The sequence below is a fragment of the Podarcis vaucheri genome, assembly GCF_965113315.1.
Source record: "Podarcis vaucheri genome assembly, chromosome: 10".
Classification (NCBI taxonomy): Eukaryota; Metazoa; Chordata; class Lepidosauria; order Squamata; family Lacertidae; genus Podarcis; species Podarcis vaucheri.
Genome location: NC_138748.1, coordinates 46,921,264 through 46,945,062, shown reverse-complemented (window position 1 = coordinate 46,945,062; position 23,799 = coordinate 46,921,264). Strand labels below are relative to the sequence as shown.

General features: G+C 46.6%; 1 protein-coding gene across 2 annotated transcripts in view; it reads right to left on the bottom strand.

The window, feature by feature from the left end:
* Positions 1 to 1,051: 1,051 nt before the first annotated feature.
* Positions 1,052 to 23,799, bottom strand: part of PVALB (parvalbumin) — a 43,460-nt gene continuing 20,712 nt past the window's right edge. Inside the window, exons 1-5 of one of the 2 annotated variants that reach the window (XM_082240288.1) lie at positions 20,696 to 20,852; positions 11,628 to 11,696; positions 7,815 to 7,947; positions 4,071 to 4,180; positions 1,052 to 1,276 (exon numbers count right to left, since the gene is read on the bottom strand). In XM_082240288.1, the coding sequence (XP_082096414.1) occupies positions 1,248 to 1,276; positions 4,071 to 4,180; positions 7,815 to 7,947; positions 11,628 to 11,688 (333 nt within the window). In that variant the 5' untranslated portion in view covers positions 11,689 to 11,696; positions 20,696 to 20,852 and the 3' untranslated portion in view covers positions 1,052 to 1,247. Of the gene's footprint in view, positions 1,277 to 4,070; positions 4,181 to 7,814; positions 7,948 to 11,627; positions 11,697 to 20,695; positions 20,853 to 23,799 lie in introns of those variants that run through there. The other variant, XM_082240289.1, reaches the window with a different exon arrangement.

The following is a 23,799-nucleotide window of genomic DNA, read 5'->3' as shown; positions in this document are numbered from 1 at the left end:
TCCTACTGCCACCGTGCCGCCGGAGCACGATTTCTGTTCTTATCCTGAAGCAAAGTTCTTAACCTGAAGCACTATTTCTAGGTTAGCGGAGTCTGTAACCTGAAGTGTATGTAACCTGAGGTACCACTGTACCAAGGAGCTATGAGCCCTTGTGCTGGAGAATGGAAACAGTGGAGAAAATAATTCCCTTTTCCAGGTTTCTGACAATAGCACTTATGCTTTGTTGCTGCAGAACAGTAGCAAAGATCCAGGAAGAAGCTGCTTTTCAGCTTCAGAAACAGCCTTTATATTGGATCAGATTTAAAAGCAAAACCTTGCTTGTTGTCAAGGATAAAAAGAACCCTACATTATTTTTTCATGGGGCAGGAGTGTTACTAGTTATGCTGAGGTCTCAGTGAAGTGATTTCTTTTCTAATCTAAATTTCTTCATAGCATGAGTCACTTTATTTCCTGTCCTAAGTTACTAACTAGTACTACTGGTTGACACACTCTGTGTCCCATCCTGCATTACAGCCATTTGTGAAACGATATTTGAGTTTGATCGACACAGACTGATGTAGCTGTATGGCCTTTTTGTTCATATGGCTCCCTGCATTTGGGAAATGTAATGTGCTGAATGTATTGGGGAAGATTTACTGAGCATTTAAAAAAATGTTTGGGGGGAAATCCGAGGCAAGCCATTAAAACATGTTTTACAGCTTCAAGAACAGTTAAATCAAAGGAATCGGCTGCCAAATGAAGTTGTGTAATTGGTATCACTAGAGATTTGTCAAGGCTAAGTGTGCGCATGCGCATGAGTGTGTGTATCTGGGAGAGTATGAAATCAGTCTTGCCGCAAAGTGAAATGAGATGAAATCATTTGCCATTGGCATATCCCTACTGAAATAATTTCCTCGGTGCTGCTCACCTTATACCAGCCTGAGCTGCTTCGGCAAAGGGGTATCCAGATAGCCAAGAGGATTATATTCCTAACCTCATCCTTCTTTTCTTTGCCTTCCCTCCATCCTTTCAAGTCGGAATAAAATGAAACACATGTGAAAGGCAAGGAAAATGGAGCCCAGATTGATGTGACCTTTATTATTTTAACAGCATCTTTCAGCACAATTTACAGAGTTGCAGGGCTGCAAGGAACAGAGTTGGAGTATAAAATAACATAAATAAATAGAAGAGGAACCAAGGAGGTCAGCAAAAAACAGTTGGAATCAGGCAATGAAGGGTGCATGAAGGGTTGAGATTGGTCAATGCCTTTATGCTTCAGCCACCAAGGTTGAGAATTCTGGAGGAAAAAGAGAGAGGAAGAGGAGACAGTCAAGTTTGCACCCTATGAGGGCTGTGATGAAAAGGACCAGCCTCGTTGTTCATGTCTTCTGAGATCCAGTTGTCAAATCACCAATTTCACTGGTGTCAGGAGCACAAGCAGGGAGTAAATGAGTAAATGTTTTAAGGCAGTCTTCGCTAACCTGATCCCTCTCCGATGTTTTGGACTAAAACTTCCATGATCAGCCTCTGTCAGCATAGCTGTGGGGCCCGGGGCTGATGGGAGTTGTAGTCCAAAGCATCTGGAGGTGGTAGGTTTTATTTCTCTTTACTCCTTACTCTTTACACTTATTTCACTTCGTCGTTTCCTTACAATTCATAGAATTGTAGAGTTGGAGTGGACCGAAAGGATCATCTAGTCCCACCCCCAGTTAAGTTGCCAGGTTGGGATGCAAGAGATTTGGCATTGTTAGGTCTGTACACAGCTCCCACCCTGCAAGCCAGGCTGACCTGGGGGAGCCTCAACCTGAGGGCTGGGCTAATGTTTAATTAGGGTTCACAATTCAACATATGGTCAGGCAAGGAGCAGGGTGGGGAAGGAGGTGCAGCCTCTCCCCATCATCACCATTGTGCTGAGAATAGGTCGGTCAAATCCTGCAGAGTGGTACTTCACAAGTACCTTCTCTGCAGGGAAGCCACTTCTGAAGGAGTACCCTGTAGTCTACAGGATTGAATTTTTCGGGGGGCCTGCATCTCCACAGCACGTTCCTGTGGGTTTTGTGTGTGCCTCACTTTCTCTTTGGTTTCTCAGCTGCTTTCCTTTACCTCTATGGAATCTTAGGGCAGAAGGGTTCCTGCACATACCACCCAATTCAAAGCAACCAGGAAAAGGTTAGTGACCTTAGCTCCTAACAATATTGACACCCTCGTTTCCTAGTCACTATGCAAATCGAGAGGCCCATCTAGACTGACTTTTATTGGCTTGCTTAGAGATCTGTTTGGAAGGGCCACCTTAGTAGATCTCCATCTCCTTCTTGGACTCGTTTTTGCCTCTTAATGGCCATGGAAGACTGCCAGATCAGCACATGACATGTCTCTCACTGTTCCCATGGCCAAAGACACAACTGAAGTGCTGGCTCTGGGACACATGCCAACTCCTGTTTCTAGTACACCAATATGACCTAGATTTATGAATCATGCATTTCCCCTGGCATGCTTCATGGAAAGAGGTGGTGGCACAAGAATACAAACATGGTCACAGTAGAGCCAAAAGGGTGGAGGAGGGTGTCTTTTTTGCAATGTATGCGTATACCTAACACATATACCTACATGCTGTCCTGGCAGATTAATCAACAGCAGGAAGCTAAAGCCATGTCCCTTTGCCTTACTTCACATCCTTCACCCTCAGCTGTGGGTAGCAAAGGTGGCAATGATGCTAAATTGCCAACTGCATGTGAACTGGCATTAACTCTTTGCTCAGACCCTTTGGCAGCTGCTAGGACCCACTGGTGCTGACACCTGCCCTGGGCTGCCTGACTTGGTCTAGGAGCCACATTTTTAGTTTCCTCCAATGCCCATAATGTAACAGTGCTCTGTGGGATATTTTATGCAGTCAAAACAACAATACATGTTTTGCCAGATAGGCACAAGAAAGGGCTGAGGCTCACAGAGCTTTCCTGTAAACCTGCTAGAGAGAACTGCCTGAAGTCAGCTGTGCTTTTTCCCTGAAGCCTGCCCTTTCACCCAAGTCCCATCACTTTAGACTAGCATTTCTCACCTTCTGATAACTGTGCCCCACTTACGTTCTGAATTCAAAATGGAGATACACCTCACCCTTATACCCGGGAGACTCTTTAGACAATGACAGAATGAGAGGAAGTCACTCTCTGAGGTATATCTTTGCATGACTGACTGTTCTGCCCCAAAAGATGTGACCCCAAAGCCACGACTCTTGCAGAGATGCAGTGGGCAGCCTCCTGCAAAGAGAGGTGAGTGTCCTGCTGCACCTTTGCAGCGTAAATGATTGCACTTGGGAAGACAGGCAAACCTAATATCAGTGTACTGGAAGAAGCAAAGATCACTAGTGTTGAAGCAATGATTCTTCAACATCATCTCCGTTGGACTGGTCATGTTGTGCGGATGCCTGATGATCGTCTTCCAAAGCAACTACTCTATTCCGAACTTAGAAATGGAAAGCGCAATGCTGGTGGTCAACAAAATAGGTTTAAGGACTGTCTCAAGGCAAATTAAAAAAAATGTAGTATAAACATTGACAACTGGGAAACACTGGCCTGCGAGCGCCCCAGTTGGAGAACAGCCTTTACCAAAGGTGTCATGTGCTTTGAAGACGCTCAAACTCAGGACGCAAGGGAGAAATGTACTAAGAGGGAGGCACGCTTGGCAAATCCACACCATGATCAACTCCCACCAATGTCCCCACTGTGGAAGGACATGTGGATCCAGAATTGGCCTCCACAGTCACTTACGGACTCACTGTTAAGACCGTATTTATGGAAGACAATCTTACTCGGCTACAAGTGATCGCCAAAGAAGAAGAAGACCTTCCAGTGCAATGATGTGGTAGAATGACTGATTGGAAGGAGATTGCAGAGACGCAGTGGACAGTCTCCTTGGAAACTAGCAGCCTTGGGGCAACAGGAGTATCAAATTACTGAATTAACATCTTTCTTGTGTCTTGTTTCTTGTGCCCAGCATACATTTTGAAAATCATTCCTTTTCAATGCATGGTTGTTCTTGGTACTATTTCTGACCTGCTGGTGTTACATTTGAACTCTCCAGGGCAAAGCACCTACCATCAACACCGATTTTGCCATCTCCATCCTTATCTCCAGCGGCCAAGAATTCCTTGGTTTCTTTATCAGTCAGGTCCCTGGCGTCAGGGGTAAAGCCCTTCAATACAAACCTATCAATGAGAAGAATGGGGGAGGGGGAGAGGAAGCTAAGTCATGAGAACTCCGAGTTACCCAGTTTTTAAATTTCATGCATGTAGCACATATTTGCTATCTAAATGTACGGACAGCTTTTCCTCTGAAAGGTGCTCCAAAGTGGTTCAAAGCACAGAATAAAAACACAATCAAACATAATTTTGTTCAGTTTTTAAAACATTTCACAATAAAAAGTAGGGCAGCACTAAAAATGGTAGAAAAGGAATTAAGCCATATGTGAGGGTCAGGTAGAGCAAATGCACATCCACCAGATACTGAAAGGCCTTGGGGTTTGTACTGCAGGTCTATTTGGTGAAGGAATACCATACCTCAGGCATAATCATAAAAATAAAACAAAATACCAATTTTTGGCCACAGGTGGCATCACTTCAGATGATGGTGGCATCTGGAGCAACATCTCAATTTATAGGGGTGTGTGTTGTATATGTGACAAGGTGCTTCCTAAGTTTCAAAGGGCTTTCAAGGTCAAAACTAGTGCTTGAATTTAGCCCAGAAGCAGACTAGTATAAAGGTAGCCAATGTGGTGCCTTCCAGATGTCAGAGTACAACTCTCATAACCCCTGTCCATTGGCTACCCTAGGTGGAGATGATGAGTGTTGTTGTCCCACAACAACTGGCTACTCCTGGACAAGGAACTAGTGGAGCTTTCAGAGGATCAGTGTTACACCATCCCCCCCCCCCCGTGGATAGTAACATGTAAAGGTCACACTGCCTCCTTCTAGACCATCTGATGTTTCCAAATTGTCTTCAAGAAGAGCCTCGTAGAAGGTATGTTCCTATAGACAAGTTGAGTGGTTTACTATATAACATGCATAATGATGGCTAAGTCCCTGGTCTCCAGGAAAGGGTACAACTGGCAGATCAACCACAGGTGAGGGAACACACTCCTGGCTAGAGTTGTCACCTGAAAATCTGAAGCGCCCCTTAACCTGCAAACTTAAGGAGGTGTGCGACCCTTTTCACAAAGCAGCATTTCCCCCAAGAACCACCATCAACACCTCTACCTCTGCCTTTGCCTTGCCTGGATTGAGTTGATTTGCTCTCATTCTGTAGCACAACAGGCTAACATGGCCCTGTCCTGCCTTGTGAGGGTGACCTTCCTAATGTCGCTGAAAGAGAGGAAATTGTCACTTGAGGCTGCTTCAGGTGGAAGAGAGTCTCACAAGGGAAAGCTCTATTTCAGATGCTTCAGCAGTTATTTCAAGCCACGTTACAGATTCCTTCCATCCGTTCTCTTTTGAGAATACTCCTCTTTTTAAGTGCTTACTTCATGAGCTCAGCCCCTGCAAGCAGGGCTGTAGCTGGGTGGGGGCAAGGGCTGCGAGACCCCCTCGGGGGATAATCCAGATCCCCTTCCTTGAATTTTCATCTTTCATCTAAAAAATAAAAAGGCTAAAGCCCTCTTACTTGCAAAGATATAAGGGAAAATAACATGCAGGCAATATTTGATCCAGTAAGAAGGCAAACAACTCCAACCCAATCAGCACTTGACACTGACTTTTTAATTTTTTTCTATTAACATGAAATGTTATTAAAATGTTTAAATAAATGATATACCTTTAGGCTGCAGTCCTAAACAGTAAGCCTGATTTAACTCAATGGACTTACTTCTATATAGGCTAACTTTAGGCTGGAGAAGAAAAGACTGAGAGGGGAGACATGATGACACTCTTCCAATACCTGAAGGATTGTCCCACTATAGAGAACAAAGACTTGTTTTCCAGTACCCTGGAGGGCAGGACATACCTAATGGGCTTCTGTGAGATGAGGGTAGATTTTGGTTGATCATCAAGAGAAACTTCTAAAAATCAAGAACAGTTTGATGTTGAAACTAAATACTGGGGGTGGGAGTCTCCCTCCCCAGAAGTCTTCATGCAGAAGCTGGACATCCAACTCCTGGAGATGCTCTTGCTTTGGATTTCCAGCCTCAAGAAGGTTGGGCAAGATGGCCTACAATATTCCTCCAAGTATATGATTCTTTGACATAGGACTTGAATGGAGAACCTTTGGCCCTCCAGAAGTTCCTGAACTACAACTCCTATCAACCCCAGCAAGCATGGTCAATGGCTAGGGATGATGGGAGTTGTAGTTCAGCAACATCTTGAGGGGCAAAGGTTCCCCACACCTGATTTAGGATTACCCTTAGGATGAGAGCCCTTAGGATGACTTAGGATGTAACTTTAGCCTTTCTTCCCCCATGTCTGGCTACAGAACTGAATTTAAAATCACCGGCTCTTACTCTTGGTTGAGCTCTTGGATCTGCATTAGTTGTATTTCACCAGTCAAGAACATTGAATAAGCTTAGCTTATCCTGGTTGGACAAGTGACAACAATTTTTCATAAAGCAGGCCTTATCACAAAACAAGATATCTCTTTGGGTCCTAAAATGGCACTTAAACAGCTCAGAACCACTTGCAATACCTAAAGGATTGCCTCTCCCCATATAAACCACCCCAGACCCTGAGATCATCATCGGAGGCCCTTCTTCATGTGCCTCCTTCACAAGAGGAACATGAGTTTTCTGCAGTGGCTCCCCAATTGTGCAATGCTCTCTGCAAGGTTTGTCTGGCACCTTCATTATACACCTTTAGGTGCCAGGTAAAAATGTCCCTTTTCAGCAAGGCCTTTGGCTGATTAACATCCTACATCATTTAAATGTGTGTGTTTTTCGTGTGTGTGTGTGTGTGTGTGTGTGTGTGTGTGTGTGCTATTGGCTTGTTTTGTTCTTGTTTTTATTATGCACTTTATGGTTTTATTCCTGTGATCTTTGGATGAAGGACAGTATACAAATATAAACAAACAACTATTCAGAAACAGTTCCACAACTTTCCCACAAGGATCTCATTACTCACCTGATGACTGAAGTTTGGCTTACTATTGCAAGGTATTGGAAGACACTAAATGCAGACTTACTGCGTTTGAGTTCTGGATCTCACAACTCTGGGACTTACCGGTAATATTACTGGAGAAACTGACAACCCTTGTCCAAGAGAGTTGAACAGAAAAGAAAACTACTAGTTTCTGATTAACCCGGCATAGTTTTATTACATTGTTGTTGTTGTTTAGTTATTTAGTCATGTCCGACTCTTTGTGACCCCATGGACCAGAGCACGCCAGGCACCCCTGTCCTCCACCGCCTCCCACAGCTTGGTCAAACTGTTTTGTTACATATGCAACATCAATAGAACATTGTTATAGGCTTCCAAGGATACATGGCAACCTGTGGAATGTTACCTTTGATTAAAAACTGAAATGACTTAAAAGCTAAATGGAATTAAATAGACATTTGGTGCTTCTGCTGGGGGTGGGTGTGGTGCTTGATTGTTGATTGCTTCTCCTTGTTTAAATAAGTGAAAACAAAATATTTTGAGGGTGGGGAGCAAAAAGATCAATTAATGTTTAGGTATGGGGCATGTGGATTGTCTTTTCTGTTGGCTGATATTAGTCATATGATGGCTGGTAGCTTAACATCTTCTATGCATATATTGATATGACCAGATGCTGCAATGTTTAAGACCAGTCCATGCTGCACATTATTTTTACAACCCATATTTTAGTTGGTATATGAGAGGAACATGAATCTTTCCTTACTTTAGTTCATCCTCCTCAATGTAACCGCTTTTATCTTTGTCCAGAATGTGGAAACATTTCTTCACATCTTCTTTGCTCTTAGCTTTCAATCCCACCAGCTGAATGAACTTCTTGTAGTTAAAAGAATCGGCAGCTGCAGGAAGATGGAGAATTGAAGAGGGCACCTCAGTTTTAGAGTGGCTGACAAGGCACTTTAGCAACCTTAACTCTGTAAACAGGCCCATTCATCTTTCACTTTTCAGATGGCATGGGGTTGGTTAATTCATGCCTGCTCATTGCTAGTGACAGCAACAACACCAGTGGATGCTTGCATGTGCGAATGGGCCACCGTAGGTCTGGCACCACAAATCATTTCAAACGCAGTGCTTTCCAGTGGAGTCAGTTCACGCATTCTGTGGCAGGCAGCTAAGTACAGAGAAAATTATTATCTATATTGGAGCAGGAAATAGATCTGTTTGAAAGGCCAGCTCCTTGTCTCTCCCACCCTGTGGGCCTAGTTTGACAAGTGGGCAGCTCTGCTCACCTGTCATTCACCCAATGTCACAATGACATCAGGTGATCCATTTTGGCCTCTGGTGACAATCAGTTGATTGTCAGGCCTTGCAAAGTGCCTGCAATTTGTTGCTGGAGCTTGCAAAGCACCAGAGAATTCATATGTATAGATTCCCTTCTCTCCCTGTTGACGGAGGCGCAACTAAGTATCTGAGAGGATTACAACAAATATGTCTCCTTTCTTCAGCTATGGAGCTCAATAGCAGGATCCTTGAGAGTCCCAAGTAGTGTTCTATCCAAATAGTGACTAGAACCAGAGCTTCTAAGCTTTAGCAAAGTTGCTGCATTGTCTAACACCATGGACATAACTGGGAAACTGCACCAGAATGACTATGGTAATCTGGAAGGTAACTAGTTTCTGCCCCACACCCATCCCCCTTGGGGCTGTTGAGAAAATAATAGAATTGTAATGTTGAAATGGACTCTGAGGGTCATCTAGTCCAACCTCCCGCAATGCTGGAATATTTTTGCCCAGTTGGGGCTCGAACCCACAACCCTGAGATTAAGAGTTTCATGCTTGATGTGCCACAAATGTCTAACAGAGGTCTGTGTGAGCCGGGAACCTAGAAGAAATATTTGTGGGCTAGTCACTTTTGTGGCCGAGAGTGGTGGAAATTATTGATTTTATTATAGCATTTCTGTCCCATGTTTCCCAATGGTTTGAAGCAGTTGGACATCATGGGCTGGGTGGTGGGTGAGAGATACAACTTAAATATAAGCCAAGGGTGACTTTGACTTTATTTGGAAGAGACTCCCAGAGGTATTCTAGCTCCTCACCCACAACCAACACACACATTTCAGGAACCAAGACTGACATTTTTCTGGTCCTTGCTGGCTGTCCATGAGACAGGCACATTTGTAAAGCAGAGACAGGACAGGAAAGACAGGCTTTTGAAAAAGGGTGACTCGGGTAGCTCTGAATGTGGTATGACCTGGGAGCAAGGGGTGGTGGAATTCACAACATTTCAAACACACCTCCCTTCCCTAAGCATCACTGTAGCAGCCCTGCTGCCAGGGAAGACAACAGAGGCCTGCTGTTTTGCTTGTCATATTTTGAGTCTGTAACCTGCCCTGCACACCTAAGCAGCGGGGTGGTGGAGGAAGTGGAATAGAGATAATAAATAGCCCCACAACTCGTAGTCAGGTGTGCTGATAGATCAAGGTTTTCTCCAAAGGCTCCCCCCCTTATCATTCCTTGGTATGCATATTATTTAGGGCAGTTACCCAGAGACTGCTGTAGCACAGCACAGTTTCTTTTTCTCACTCTTGCAAATAAAGGACATCAGAAGCTTAAACGCTTCTGAAATGAAACTTCCAGACGCGTCTCGCCAAGGGCTCTAAATCCGGGGGAGGCGCTAGGGAAATCGAACGCAGTGACCTCTAAGAAGTGCTCTGATTAGGCCGGCCTCCTTTGATGTGGGCAGCAGCCTTTGTCCGCCGCTGCATGCAAATCAAGAGAGAATCAATGAATGAAAAAGAGGGAGAGAGGAGCGGGGTGGGGAATCAGCCTGGTCTTCATATTGGCCCGTATTTCCCGCGGGAGCCAGACTTGCGAGAGCAATGAAGTGCCAAGGACTAAAGTGATTTGCAGACGAGCGCGCCTTCCCTTCGAGTTTTTGGGCTGCTACTGCGATGAGTTTCCTTCCGAGCTCAGCCCTTGGCTTGGGCGTTCTCGGCAAGGTCGCCGCGTGAGCAGGGAGAAGGAGGCAAAGAGGACATCGTAGTGGTTTAGGGTTGGGGGGGAGGGGAGGTGGGTTGTAGCATGTCCATTCGGGTCGAGGCCAGAAATGTCCTGTTGGTTGGAAGTTGCTTAGAACACAGATAGCTGGGCAAAGCAAATATCTTGTGCAGGCGCTAAGCTCCGGAGAGCTACAGACACCTGGGAAAGGTGGATCTGGCCTAACTGGGGTGTCTCTGCCTTGTGATCCTGGTTTTGCATGCCCACATGTTTGAGGGTATCATGGATTGCAGAGTTGGAAGGGTCCCTGAGGATCATCTAATCCAACCCTCCTGCAATGCAGGGATATGCAGCTGTCCCATACAGGGATCGAACCTGCAACCTTGGCGTTAGTCTGCGTATGTGTGTGAACAGGGCCGAATTAAAGGTTTCTCTGTTCAGTTCTGTCATCGCAAGCTGCCTTACGGAGTCAAACCATTGGCTCAATATTGTCTACACGGACTGGCAGCGGCTCTCCAGGGTTTCAGACAGGAATCTCGCCCAGATTTACCTGGAGATGCCGGAGCAAGCACCGACCCTGGGACCTTCTGCAATCAAGGCAGGCACTCTAGCCACTGAGCTATGGCTCTTCCCAGGCCAATGATCTTCACTGACCTTTATTCAGACCCTCACCTTTCTTCCATAAGGGAACCCAAAGCGGCGTAGATGTGGCTCCCAGGAAGTCTCCTCCACCCCAGGCACTGGCCAGACCCTGGCTTGCTTAGCTTCAGCAAGGCGGTGACCTTACATGCCTCCAGACCCTGACTTGGGACCGAAGGCGTGCTTCCAAGGAGGGAGCTGCCCGAGTGGGAAATTGGAAGGTTGGTGCCTCACATCTAAGCAGTGGGGCTGCCAAATCCTGCAGCCGGGGGTGGGTGGGTGGTGGATCGAGACACTTGAGTTAACCCTGTCCTGCCCACAGTCCTGAACCGTGGACGGCAGCTTGCATGTTCAAAAAGCGGGAGGAAGCCTCTCTTGCAGGCGAAGTTTGGACCTTTGCAGCCACCACACCCGCAGCCCCGCTTGACTGAAACCCACGGAATGTCTTGAAAAAGTTATGCATCCTGAAAAGCAGACACAAGCAGAGCAAGGGATGCGAGTCCTTGGAAAGATGGATAAGGAGGGGAGGTCGTAGCTGGGGGTGGGGGGTGGGGTGCTGCCTTGCTGCCAGAAGGGCTCCAGATTACTCAGGGCTCCCTATGCCAATCTTTGGGGCTGTCCAAATGTGGGGAGTTCTCCGCTAGCTGCGGCGCAGAGCCCTCCCGCAGTGGATTCTCTTAGCAGTAAAATCAACGAAGCATTGCCTTGCCTTGCTAGAGGTGTTCCGAGGAAGTTAGCAAGCAGAGGAGGACGTGAGCCCCGGACTTGGACCGCTCAGCTTGGCAATCTGCGCTTGCAAAACCCCAGCCGCCCCCTTCTCACCGCATCTCCTTGGGCCGGACCTCGGAAGATATGCGCCCCACTCTCCGCAATGCCTCCCCCACCCCACCCCCCGGCCACCCCATCTATCCCGCCGGTACTTGGAAGTCTCCGGCGTGGCTCACCTGCAAAGGCTGCCACCGCCTTCTTGATATCGTCAGCGCTGAGCACGTCAGTCATCGCCATCCTTGCAACTGTTGGGAGGGAAAGTGCCAAAAGATTTAAGAAGAAGAAGACGGGAGAGGAGGGTGTGGGGAGGGGGGCGGAAAGGGAGGGAGGGAGGGGGGAGTGCCCTCCTCATCATTTCTGCTCATATGACCAAAACTGCAGTGCCGGGCGGGGATGGCACACCGGGAGAAGGGCTGGAGGGGTGCCAGCTACAAGCAGCAGCAGCAGCAGAAGGAAAAGAGCCACGAGGCTGTGTGTGTGTGTGCGCGCATCTCTGCCAGACGAGCACCAGTTTGCAAAAAAAGAGAGGGGCCGGTGCAGGCTAAAGGGGTTGTGGCCGGGACAAGAGGTTTGGGTACTTTCTCTGCACCCGCAGTCCCAAGCAGCACCTGGTGTGGCGGGAAAGAGTTGCAGGCAGGAAGTGAGAGACAGTCATGTCAAGGTCAACCTGCCGGCCGGTCCAGGGAAAGATAATGTGGTGGGACAAAAAAACTAGAGGGAGACAGGACTGCCTTTGGAGCATCTCTTGATGGAGATGAGAGGGACAGCGATGTCTATAGACACATCCCTATCTTGGATGGAAGGGTTTCTAGATTTATATCTAGGACTGGAGCGATATCTATCTATAGATAGATGAAAGCTAGGATGAAAGGGGTGGCTATCTATCTAGGATGGGAGGGATCTATCTACAGTGGTACCTCGGGTTAAGAATTTAATTCGTTCCAGAGGTCCGTTCTTAACCTGAAACTGTTCTTAACCTGAAGCACCACTTTAGCTAATGGGGCCTCCTGCTGCCGCTGTGCCCCCGGAGCACGATTTCTGTTCTCATCCTGAAGCAAAGTTCTTAACCCGAGGCACTATTTCTGGGTTAGCGAAGTCTGTAACCTGAAGCATCTGTAACCTGAAGCATCTGTAACCAGAGGTACCACTGTATATCTCTATATACGGTACATCTAAGATGGAAAAGAGCTATGTCGAACTATCATCTATCTATCAGCTATCTCTAAAATATATAGCTGCATCTAGGTTGGGACTGATACCTCTTGTCCTGGATGGGAGGGAGGGATGTAGGATGTATCTCTAGGTTGAGGGCCATAGATTCTCCTCTCCTTCCTTCCCAATGAATCCTCACAACAAATCCATAAAGTAGTTTTGTGGTGGAGCTTAGCTCTCCCCCCCCCGTTGTTTTTTTTTAAACAGAGCTTACTGATTGGCCAAAGTTCACTATCACTGTGAAGATTTGAACCCAAGCCCTCCAGTCAAAGTCCCCCTGCTCTAAGTAGGAGACTTTGTTTATTGATTCTAGAGAAAGGAGAGGATTTCTGCAGGTATAGCTTTCCCCCAGCCCTGCACACCTTTCCAAATCCCTCTTTCTGCACAGTTATATAACTTCCCATCCAGTCACCTTGCGGTGGTTCCACCTGTTAGCAAACCAGCAATGGAAACGGTAGAAAACCTACAGGTGAACAACAGCATCTCCTGTGTGATCTAGGATCCAAACTGCTATCCTGGACTGAGGCGTAAAACCCCACTGGATACAGTGTGGCTTCCTTCTGAGTAAATATGCATAGCATTGGGGTTCACAAGAGTCTACTACTTCATAGGCTTGTTGGATCATGCCAAGGGATCTATCTCATTCAGCGTTCAAACAGTGAATAAACCATGTGTTTCTAGGAAGTTCACAAACAGGGCATGGAGACATTTGTCTCGGTTGCCCTCCAGCAGCTGATATTGAGACAATTTGCTTCTGGTCATAGAGGATCTGTTGAGTTATTATGGCTAATAACCATGAATTTCATCCATGCATTTGTCCTTTTCAAAGCCCACATCCTGTGGCAGAGGGGTTCCACAGGAATCTTCTCACATTTACTTTTATTAGGTGTCATTGAGTTCTAATATGACAAGAAAAATGTCTCCCTATGAACTTACTTGCCAAGAAAACTCAATGGACATAAAAAATGAGAAGCTTTGAGAAGAAAGTGAGAGTTTCCAAGGCATCCTCTGGTTCATGGGGTCACAGAGAGTCGAACACGACTAAGACGACTAAACAACAACAAATGCACTTACTGCTCATCACTCAATATTTTAAAAATATTGACCATGCAACTACCCTAAACTTATACTAAAAAGCTCAGAATGGTTTAGCCTTTGCTACTAGGGGAGGTTCAGAAAAGGGCAACCAACTCCTTAATCATCATGGCTGTCCCTCTCTGCATCTTTCTCAGCTACAGGGTATCTATTTTTAAATTAAGTGATCAGAAGCCCATGTGATATTTCAGATGTGCTATAGATTTTTATAAACAAAACATGAAACACAGCATTTGATTTTCAGTCATTTCCTAATGACCCCCAACACAGAGCGTAACATTCAACTAATGTTTACTCAGAGTAGACCTATTGACATTAATAGACCCAAATTAGACATGGCCATTGGTCATTAATTTCAGTGGGTTAATGTTAGCTGAATACAACTCAGTATTTGATTTTTCAAAACACCTGCTGCTCACTGAGTGATGTATCCATCAAAACATCAGTATCTTTTTTCTTGATGAGTGTCAGCCAGTTCAGAACCATCCTATGTATACAGAATCATAGAATCTTAGAGTTGGAAGGTAGCCAAGGGTCATCTAGTCCAACCCCCTGCAATCCAGGAATCTCAACTACAGCATCCATGACAGATGGCCACCCAATCTCTGCTTAAAAACCTCCAAGGAAGGAGAGTCCACCACCTCCCGAGGGAGACTGTTCCACTTTTGAACAGCTCTTAGTATCAGAAATTTTTTCCATAAGTTTAGTCGGAATCTCCTTTCTTGTAACTTGAAGCCATTGGTTCGAGTCCTACCTTGCAGAGCAGGAGAAAACAAGCTTGGAAGTATAAATCATTGTTTTTTGACCATAGTTTCCTTTTCACCCAACCTGGAGAGCGCTTCCTGTCTGTTTGGTTATCTGATAGCAAAGAGCTCTCAAAACTGGGTGAAAAGGAAACAGAAAGGTACTCCCTGCCCCAACTGCAAATACAGTGGTGCCTTGGGTTAAGAACTTAATTCATTCTGGAGGTCTGTTCTTAACCTGAAACTGTTCTTAACCTGAAGCATCACTTTAGCTAATGGGGCCTCCCGCTGCCGCCACACCGCTGGAGCATGATTTCTGTTCTCATCCTGAAGCAAAGTTCTTAACCTGAGGTTCTATTTCTGGGTTAGCGGAGTCTGTAATCCGCAGACCTGCCCATCTCATTACTTACCTCATATCATATCATTTATAAACAGATTAACTCTTTTCTTTCTTTACTACTTTTATAAATTGCCCTTCCTCCGAAAGGAACACAGGGTAAAAGATAAAGCAGCAAGACACATCAGTAAGCAAAGCACATACGCACACAGCAATCACAGCTTTTCAGTGTTAAAACAACAAAATATTGATCTGCAAAGGTATCATCCCTAAGCCACTGTGGGGTAGTGGTTAGAGGTTCAAATCGCCCACTAGGCCACAAAGCTCACTGTGTGATTGGGCTGAAAAATAAATAAAACATTATTAAAGCTGGGTGACCTTGGGCCAGTCACTGCCTCTCAGTCTAACCTACCTCACAGGTACAGACAGGTAGCCGTGTTGGTCTGCCATAGTAAAAAAAAAAAAAAAATTCCTTCCAGTAGCACCTTAAAGACCAACTAAGTTAGTTCTTGGTATGAGCTTTCGTGTGCATGCACACTTCTTCAGATACACTGAAACAGAAGTTGCCAGGTCCTTCTATATAGTGAGAAGGTGGGGAGGGGTATTACTCAGAAGGGTGGTGGGAATGGGAGATTGGCAGATAGCTGAGATGAGCCTGTTGACGACTCTTAACGACTGCAATAGGTCTTACAGGAAAAGGCAAGGGGTGAGAAGGTGAAAAATGGCTTAGTCAGTCTAACCTACCTCACAGGATCGTTGTGGTGATTAAATGAAGAAGGGAAGAACTATGTATTCCACCTTGAGCTTCGTGGAGAAAAGATGGAATGTGCATTAAATACATAATAATTAACACTAAAACACTGTTTAGCAGTGATAAGTGGGGAAAGTGAAAGAAGCTGGGCAGAGAAAGGGGAGGGAGACACAATGAGTTTTAAGAAGCCATTTGAGCATGGGCAAAGGAGCAGCAGATCCCAAAACGAGAAAGGAATCACATTCTGGAAGTGATAACTGATAACAGAGAGGAGGAGAAACAAGGACACTTATTCCAGAAAAGAACGAGCAGGAACATAGCAGCCAAAGCAGAAGGTGCATGTAAGCGAAGCAATTGCAAAGATGAAAAGTAGAATTTTGTATGCCATGTTGAAAATCAGCAAAAGATAATGAAGCCCATAAAGCAAAAGAAAACATTTGCATTGCGGGAAATCAGGAAATAAATTGTGTGACAGCATTTGCTATGTGTTGACCACTGAGGGGAGTCATGTAACTCTTTCTATTTTCTCTCCCTCCCTCAATATCACCTTCAGAAATGTGGTCAAGGGGTGACAGTAGGCTCCCAATATTATATTACTTTTCTGAGCCTGCTGTTTCCATCCACAGTGATTCTGCATCCTTTCTATAGCGTTTATGTCCAGGGAAAACTGTATTCTGTTGAGTTCTCCTTGTTCCACCAGGTCTCTGATATGCACCACTATCCTCTTTTAGTACCAAACATTCCACTGTTTCCATTTTATTTTTGAGGCTTCTGGCACTAACACAGAAGCGCCTTTAAATTGTGTTGCTCTCCAAACAAAATTTCCATGTGCAGTTTTGCCATATCATTCTTTGGTCTCCTTTTGTTTTTATTACATTTATATTGCTCCAAGGAGTTCATTTTATCCCCACAACAGCCCTGCAAAGAAGGTTTGGCTGAAAGAGAGTGACTAGCTCAAGGCCACTCAAGTGAGTTTCACTGATGATTAGAGAAATGAAATCGGGTTTCCCAGGTCCTAGTCCAGTACTCAAACCACTTGGCCACTGTGTCTGCAGAAATATTTGGCTCTGTTTGTGTCAATTTTGCCTTATTCCAGAAGAATCAAGTAGCTGCATTCTACACTAGCCCACTGGCCTCTACATCACCTATGCTTGCAGCAAGGCAGGCCACAGATGGATCAAGCTGCCTTTCAACGGTACACAGTAAATATGTCCATCTGCTAGCAAACAGAGGAAGGTCCGGATGGGAGAATCTGCTAACGGGCATTACATGCCTCTCTGCAGTTCCTCAGTGGAGGGGCTGATCCCAAAACAAGAGAGTCTCTTGGAAAGGCTGCTCACAATGTGCAGAAATGCTTTCCAACACTGTGAAATCAATCCTTGGGGAATGAACGCCTCATTTATTTTATGGCTTCCAATAAAAATGCAATGTGGGGCTCCAAGATCACTGGGATCTAAAGAGATACCTATGTCAGCAGTAGGCCCAGGAAGAGAATCATAGGGCAGGGCTGTAGCAGACTGCCAAGGCTGTGGATCTGACAGCATAACCCTGGCTTTGGCAGTCATTTCTGTGCTGAAGTTAACAATATGAAACAGCAGAGTGACTCTTCTGCATCGTCTTGCAGCACCTTTTATTATTTTCCATGAGATTTGCAGGCAATGGCAAACGGGTGGTGCTGTGGTCTAAACCACTGAGCTTCTTGGGCTTGCCAATCAGAAGGTCCACGGTTTGAATCCCCACGACAGGGTAAGCTCCCGTTGGTTGGTCCCAACTCCTGCCAACCTAGCAGTTTAAAAGCACATCAATGCAAGTAGATAAATAGGTACCACTCTGGTGGGAAGGTAAACAGCGTTTCTGTGTGCTGCTCTGGTTTTGGTGTTCCGTTGCTCCAGAAGCGGCTTAGTCATGCTGACCACATGACCTGGAAACACTGTCTCCGGACAAATGCCAGCTCCCTTGGCCTGTAAAGCGAGATGAGCGCCACAACCCCAGAGTCATCTGCGACTGGACTTAACTGTCAAGGGTCCTTTACCTTTTAGCACAGCTATAGGTTCTTGCTTAGAAGAACCTGTGATATATGCATGTTTAATCTTAAAGGCAGGGCTGGGGTGAGGAACCTGCTACCCATCAAATGTTATTGGGACTACAACTCCCATCATCCTAGGTGATTGCTTGGGGTTGATGGAATTTGGAGTCCAACAATATCAGGGGGGGACCACAGGTTCTCCTGCTACACTTTAAAACATGACAGCCCCTTTTGCAGCTACTGTGGACCACATCACTCTTCCATGCTTTCAAGGATGAAGCGGTTTCAGAAGTACAGTAGAGGAAGCTGAGGACCGGGATTTTATCCATCCTCTTCTCCCCGTTATGCACTCTCATCCAGTCCAGGAGTTTCCAATCATCTTCATATGCCAAACTGCACCCAACATTAAATACCCCTTTAAAAAGTGCTTCAGCTGGCCACTTTTACTTTGAAGAAAAAACTGCCATGGAGCATCCAGTCCAGATCTGATGTGGTCCACACGAGTTTGCCTCTTGAAAACCCTCCCTAGCTATTGTCAAACACACCTAACTACATAGGAAACGCACCCAGGGAAGGTGACCCGCAATGGTTCTCCTCCTGCCACTGCTTGCTGTTACAAGGCAGAGGAAGAGCTCTGTGAAACTCCCGAACCGTGTGAAATTCGGGTCAAACATAACTTTCATGCTACCACCAGCTGTTCCTCTGCCTGGTATGAGGTTGCAAAATAGGGGTGTGTGTGTAAAACTATCGCTGCTTTATTGCGGATCTGTAGGAGAATGCAGGTTTTCCAGTGACACAGAACTCTTTGTCGGGCAGAAACGTGGTCCACCACAAATCACATCTCGAGATCCTATTTTAACAGAGAAAGGGCGTGTTGGGGATGCAGATCACTCACCATGGTTTGCCTCTCTTTCCCCAGTGCTTTACCCCCCCCCCTTCAGTACAGAAGAGAGAAAAAGGCTTGGGGTCTCCGCGGAAGCAGTGAGGACGCCCATGGGGACAGGGAGAAGTTTCACTTGCACCCTTTACCCGCGCGTCCCCTTTGCTGTTAAAACCAGAGCCCCCCACCTCGTTTCTTTCTACACGATCGTGTCAGCAGATCCTGGTTTAAACACAGTTTGACTTGTCGCCGTGGCGTCTGGTTTCCCTCCAAAGCACCCTAGGCTGTAACTTCGGTCTCTTTCTCTCCCACTCGCCCCCCACTGCTCTCGATTTGGAGAAGGCGGCTAAGTAGACCCTTGCTTGAAAACTCCGTCTTTCCATCCAGAGAAAGAGGGAGAGAGAGAGAGAAGCGGGAAGGAAGGAGCTTGGTGGTGTTGATACAGCAGCACCTGTTCCCTACGATACACCCGATACTTTCTGCCCTGGTTGCCGAGGCCCTTACTCAGCAACCCCTCGCACTCAGGCGCCGCCTCGGGTCACGGTGCGCCAGATCTTCCCTTGACCGCCCGCCAGACCGCAGAGATGCTCGGCTTGACGCTTGCTGCTGCTGCTGCTGCTGCTGCTGCTGCGAGCAGGACTCGAGTTTCGCACCCACTCCGCTCAGCTGAAGGTGCGATTGCCTTTAGAGGACTGCAACCCCAGGCCCGCCTCCAGCCTGCTCTGCTTTTGCTAGCCCATCCGCAAGTAGCCAAACCGGGCTGGCGCTCCTCCTGCGCAAGCCTTTACTTAACAGGAAAGATGGAGGTGATAGGAGGCCGAGGAGATGCCCTTTATCCCCCTGCTCCCGTTTCCGAGGTTAACAAGGAGTTACCAACGCCCCCAAGGGGGGACTAGAAAGAAAGCAAAGCAATTACATAAAGAAAAATCCAGCGGAAGGCGGGTCTTTGACATGAAACCAAATGATGTGGGCGATGGTTGAGCCACCTTTGCAGGCAAAGTTAGGAAAGCAAGCTTTAGGATTCTTCGTCAAGGAACAATCGTTTCTTTAGGCTTTAAGGATCTGGTGCAAGGAAAAATGCTGGACCTTACATTAATTTAAAAACTACATAACAACTGTTCTGGTAACCGTCTGTGCAATCTGCTCCAGTCCAACTTATTTTGGGGGTGAGTGGGGAAGCCTCTTTCAAGTAGGGCAACGTAAAGCGTTGGAAAAGCTAACAGGGTTCTATCACCTACGCACTCACGAAAAGCGAACATAAAGCATTGCTCTTCCTGTTTTTGCAAACTGAGAGCTGGGCTCGAACCTCTGAGGCTTCAAGAGGACCGCCGCAGCATGCATTGCGCTCCGCAGGCCCTCTGCGCTCTCTTTCTGTCTCTCTCTCGACACCTGAGCGCTCTTTGGTCCAAGCCGCAAGCAGAGATGGAAGAATACGCCTGCCTCATCTTTGCAGTTCTCAGTTTTCCTGCCTGCCTCTTTTGAAACCATCTCCAAACTTTGCACCCTTGACTTTAAACACATACACACACGCTTTTTCCCCTGAAGAAATGTGGCAAGTGCCGCTCACGTTTATATGCAGGGTTTTTACGAAAGAAAAATATATCCCCGAGAGCAAATCGGGGGCAAAACGCACCCAAAACATTCGGGTTGCCATCATCTTCGGGGTTACAAGAGAGCACGAGGGCCCAGCTAAACAGGCAGCCGATGAGGGCGCTTGGCAATCCCTTACTCAAAGCGATTGTTCGTTCCCTGATCTCGGACTTTCCACGCACAAATACGCACCGAGATCAGATGCTCGCCTCCGCCCTTCTCTCTAGCTTCAAAAAAGGTCCTTTTAAGGCACACCCTGGTTGAATTATTCCTCCCCTTCCCATGCTTTCTCAATAAATCCCGCTTCTCGCTTCCCCATGCCAGTTCCACCGCCCTCTCCTCCCTCCTCCCTTTGAAGTTTCCTCCTTTTTGGATTTCCCCCCTTCACCTGTTCCGATTGCCTTGCTGGGGAAGGAGAAAAAAGAAGCAGCCCCGAGCTGCTTCTAACGCGGGGGATACTTCTGTTTTATTGGGGTGGGAGAGTTGTCCCCTACAGGTAGAGAGAGACACCGCACCTTTAGAGACCCACCCCCTCGTCCCCCAAACCCACAGATGAATCCTTCTTGGAGTAACGGGATCCACTCTCTCTGCCTCCATTCCTGAAACTTACCTGTCTAATGTTTGTGCCAGGCGAGCTAGGAAAGGCTGGTGGGTTTTTGAAGGTGCTCACACAGGAAGGTGTAACCCCGGGTGGGCACCCCACTTATATAGGCTCCTTGCCTCTTCTATTTCGGGAAGGCGATGTCCCCCTCCTCGCCGGTGTCAGATACTCAGGGACGGTGATGGCAGTATCACATTTACCTTTCCCTAACTAATCAAGCGGCACTATTAATAATCCTTGGCACCCACCTTCCTCTCGCTCCCGAAACCTATTACATCGGCAATCTGGCGGGACGCTCTGATGAAACTTCCATTTATTTGTCCCCGGAGAATCGAAATGACATCCCGTCCCCGCGCGGCTATTTAAACTGTGTGCCAAACGGGAGGGAGGATGGGATTGATTGGAGGAGCCCCCGCGCAGAGCGGCCACACCTGGGTGGGGAGGAAGGAACCAGGGCAGAGCCGCGCCTCTGTCAAGGCAGGTACGGTGGTGGGTGTATTATGGAGCCGAATCTGAGCTCAAAACACTCACCCCCGGATACTGGGCATCAGGAAAAGCAAAGATCTGTGAAATAATAATAATATAATAACAACAACAACAACAATAATAATAATAATGAAAATTAAGCTAATTTGTATGTATTTGCTTAATTGGCTTCTACTAGACACCAGGAGGGTCAGGGAACACCATCTCATCCCATGGAACTTTCCTGTAGAAAGAAGAGAATTATACAAATATTACATGTTCTTGCCTGGTGCTTCACGACATATATTTAGTTGCCAGGCTGAAACGTTTCTTTGTAACGAGGCATTTGGCCTTCTATGACCTTTGAAATTGGGGTTTTTTCGGTCTTGTTTATGTTTTTGGAGAGGGGCTTTTTAGTTTGTTTTTGTTTTATTATGTATTTTGCGTTCTCATTTCGTATTTTTATGTTGTGAACTGCTCAGTGATCTTCAGGTGAAGGGTGGTATACAAATTACATACATACATGCTATTGCTTAGCACTTTTTTGGCTTCTGAATTTTTTTTAATTGTTCAAGTTCATTTCCCCAGTCATAAGGACTAGGAACTTTTAAACAATGGAGGGGAAAAAGAAGTCCTTTTAGGAAAGTGGGAAAGTGCTTCCTACCAGGATCGGACTGTTTGTCCCTCTGCCCTGAATGGCACTGGCTTTCCAGGGTCTCAGGAAAAGATCTTTCCCCATCACCTGTAACCCAATCCTTTTAACTGGAGATTCCCAGGATTGAACTTGCAGCCTTCTGCTTGCAAAGCACCTGCTCCTGAGCTGTGGTCCTTTCCTCCTAACCCCAGTGTAAATTGCAGACATCTAGTATCCTCATAATCCATGGTAAAGATGAATGGCCAGAGGACCTTTGCTCCCTTTGCCCTTCTCCAAAGTGTCTTGCTTATCCCTGTTTCGTAGTCATCATGCACCAAATACAGAAGTCTGCCTTTACTCATCTCTGTTGGTGGTCTCTTGGACATGTGGCAGGCTTGAGCCCAATACTAAGGAGCAGACCATGCACTTCCTGTTACTGAGAGTGTGCTGGAGTGCAAAACAGGAAGTGGAAGTCGCCTTTGCCTTCTTTTTGCCCCCCAGGTCTCCAACCATCTGAAGCCAATCTGAGGATTTTAGCATTAGCTTTATAAGTCAAAAGAGCTGTGAGTCAAGAAGATCAGAGTGTTGGGACATTCCTGTGATAGCAACAATGCTGGAAGATGCTGCGATAGGATCTACAGCCTCTGTTCAGAACTGGGTGAGTGTGGGAGAGTCACAGTACGCCGTAGTGTGTTCAGATGAATGAGTACTGCCATGCAAACAATTTCCCTCTATTGGGCTCTGTGTCCGCAGGAAACTGCTGCACATACACCTGATTAAATAAATGGTGCCTGTAGACCGCATTGATTCAAGGCTAACTAATCTAGTCCCTCATGCGGCCCTCAAGGACTTTTGGGTGGCCCTCGGCAATATTTGACATTCCACCTCCTCCCCCGCCAGCCCTTGTGCTTCTTTCCCAAAGCTGGGTAAGCAAGGTGCTGGGCTTTGGGGAGGAGGTGTGAGGGCTCTGATAGGGTCCTAGAGTCTTCCAGTCTCCTTCCCAAAGCCTAGTTAGTACTTTCCCAGTTTTGGGAAGGCTCTCAGACTCTGCCAGAGCCCTGTGCATTCTCCCAAAAGTCTGTCACCTCCCTTATCTGGCTTTGGGAAGGCAGCATGGGGAGGGCGTCAAATTTCGGCTTCACTTCCTTTGCCCCCTACATGACAAGGCAGTGTGCAACCCATGGGTTTCATGTTCAAGTACTCTTGCGGCCCATTTGGTATGAGGACTGCCCTGTTCAAGAATCATAGAATCACAGAATTGTAGAGTTGGAAGGGATCCCAAAGGCCAATCTAGTCCAACCCCCTGCAATGTATTATGATCAGAACTCAAGGGCACCTTCTAGTCAGGCACCTTGACTGCAAAGCACAGCCAGTGAAGGGGGTGGCTGGGGGAGAATTCCGAGGGCCAGACAGAGATGGCTGCATTTGGCTCCTGGACATGAGTTTCTCTACCTCTGCTCTGTTTATTATGTCACACACCCCTGGACCTCGTCACATGGACCTGCCACAAAAACAAGCAGCTTAAACCAACCCTCTTTATATGTGTGCACTTTGATTTCTATCCCTAGGGCAATGGGGAAATTTGTTTTCCTTTGGATTAGGGAGGGATATCGTGGAGAGATCCTCTATTACTTACAGGTGATTGCTAATCACATTTGTCTGCAGGCTGTTGTCTTTGACAACTCGGGGAGGAGGGCGAGTTCCAGTTCCCCTCTTGCAAGCCAATGCAAGATGTATCTGTATAAAATCAATGGCCTTCAAGCACTGGTTTCCTTGCTACTTAGGACAGCTGCAGCGATGGCTACGGCAGGCACATCTGGAAGTTCCAAAGAAGAAAATCCCAAAGCCAGGATGCAGGGCTTGCTGCTCTAATAGAAAGCAGCATTGCTCAGTGAGAGTTTTGTTGAGCAGTACATACTACACAAGCACACAAAACCCACCCAAATCCATGGGTAATCAGAGGAACAGACTGAAATAGTTCCTTACCCTTTGAAAGCAGTCCTTCAGTGTGGCT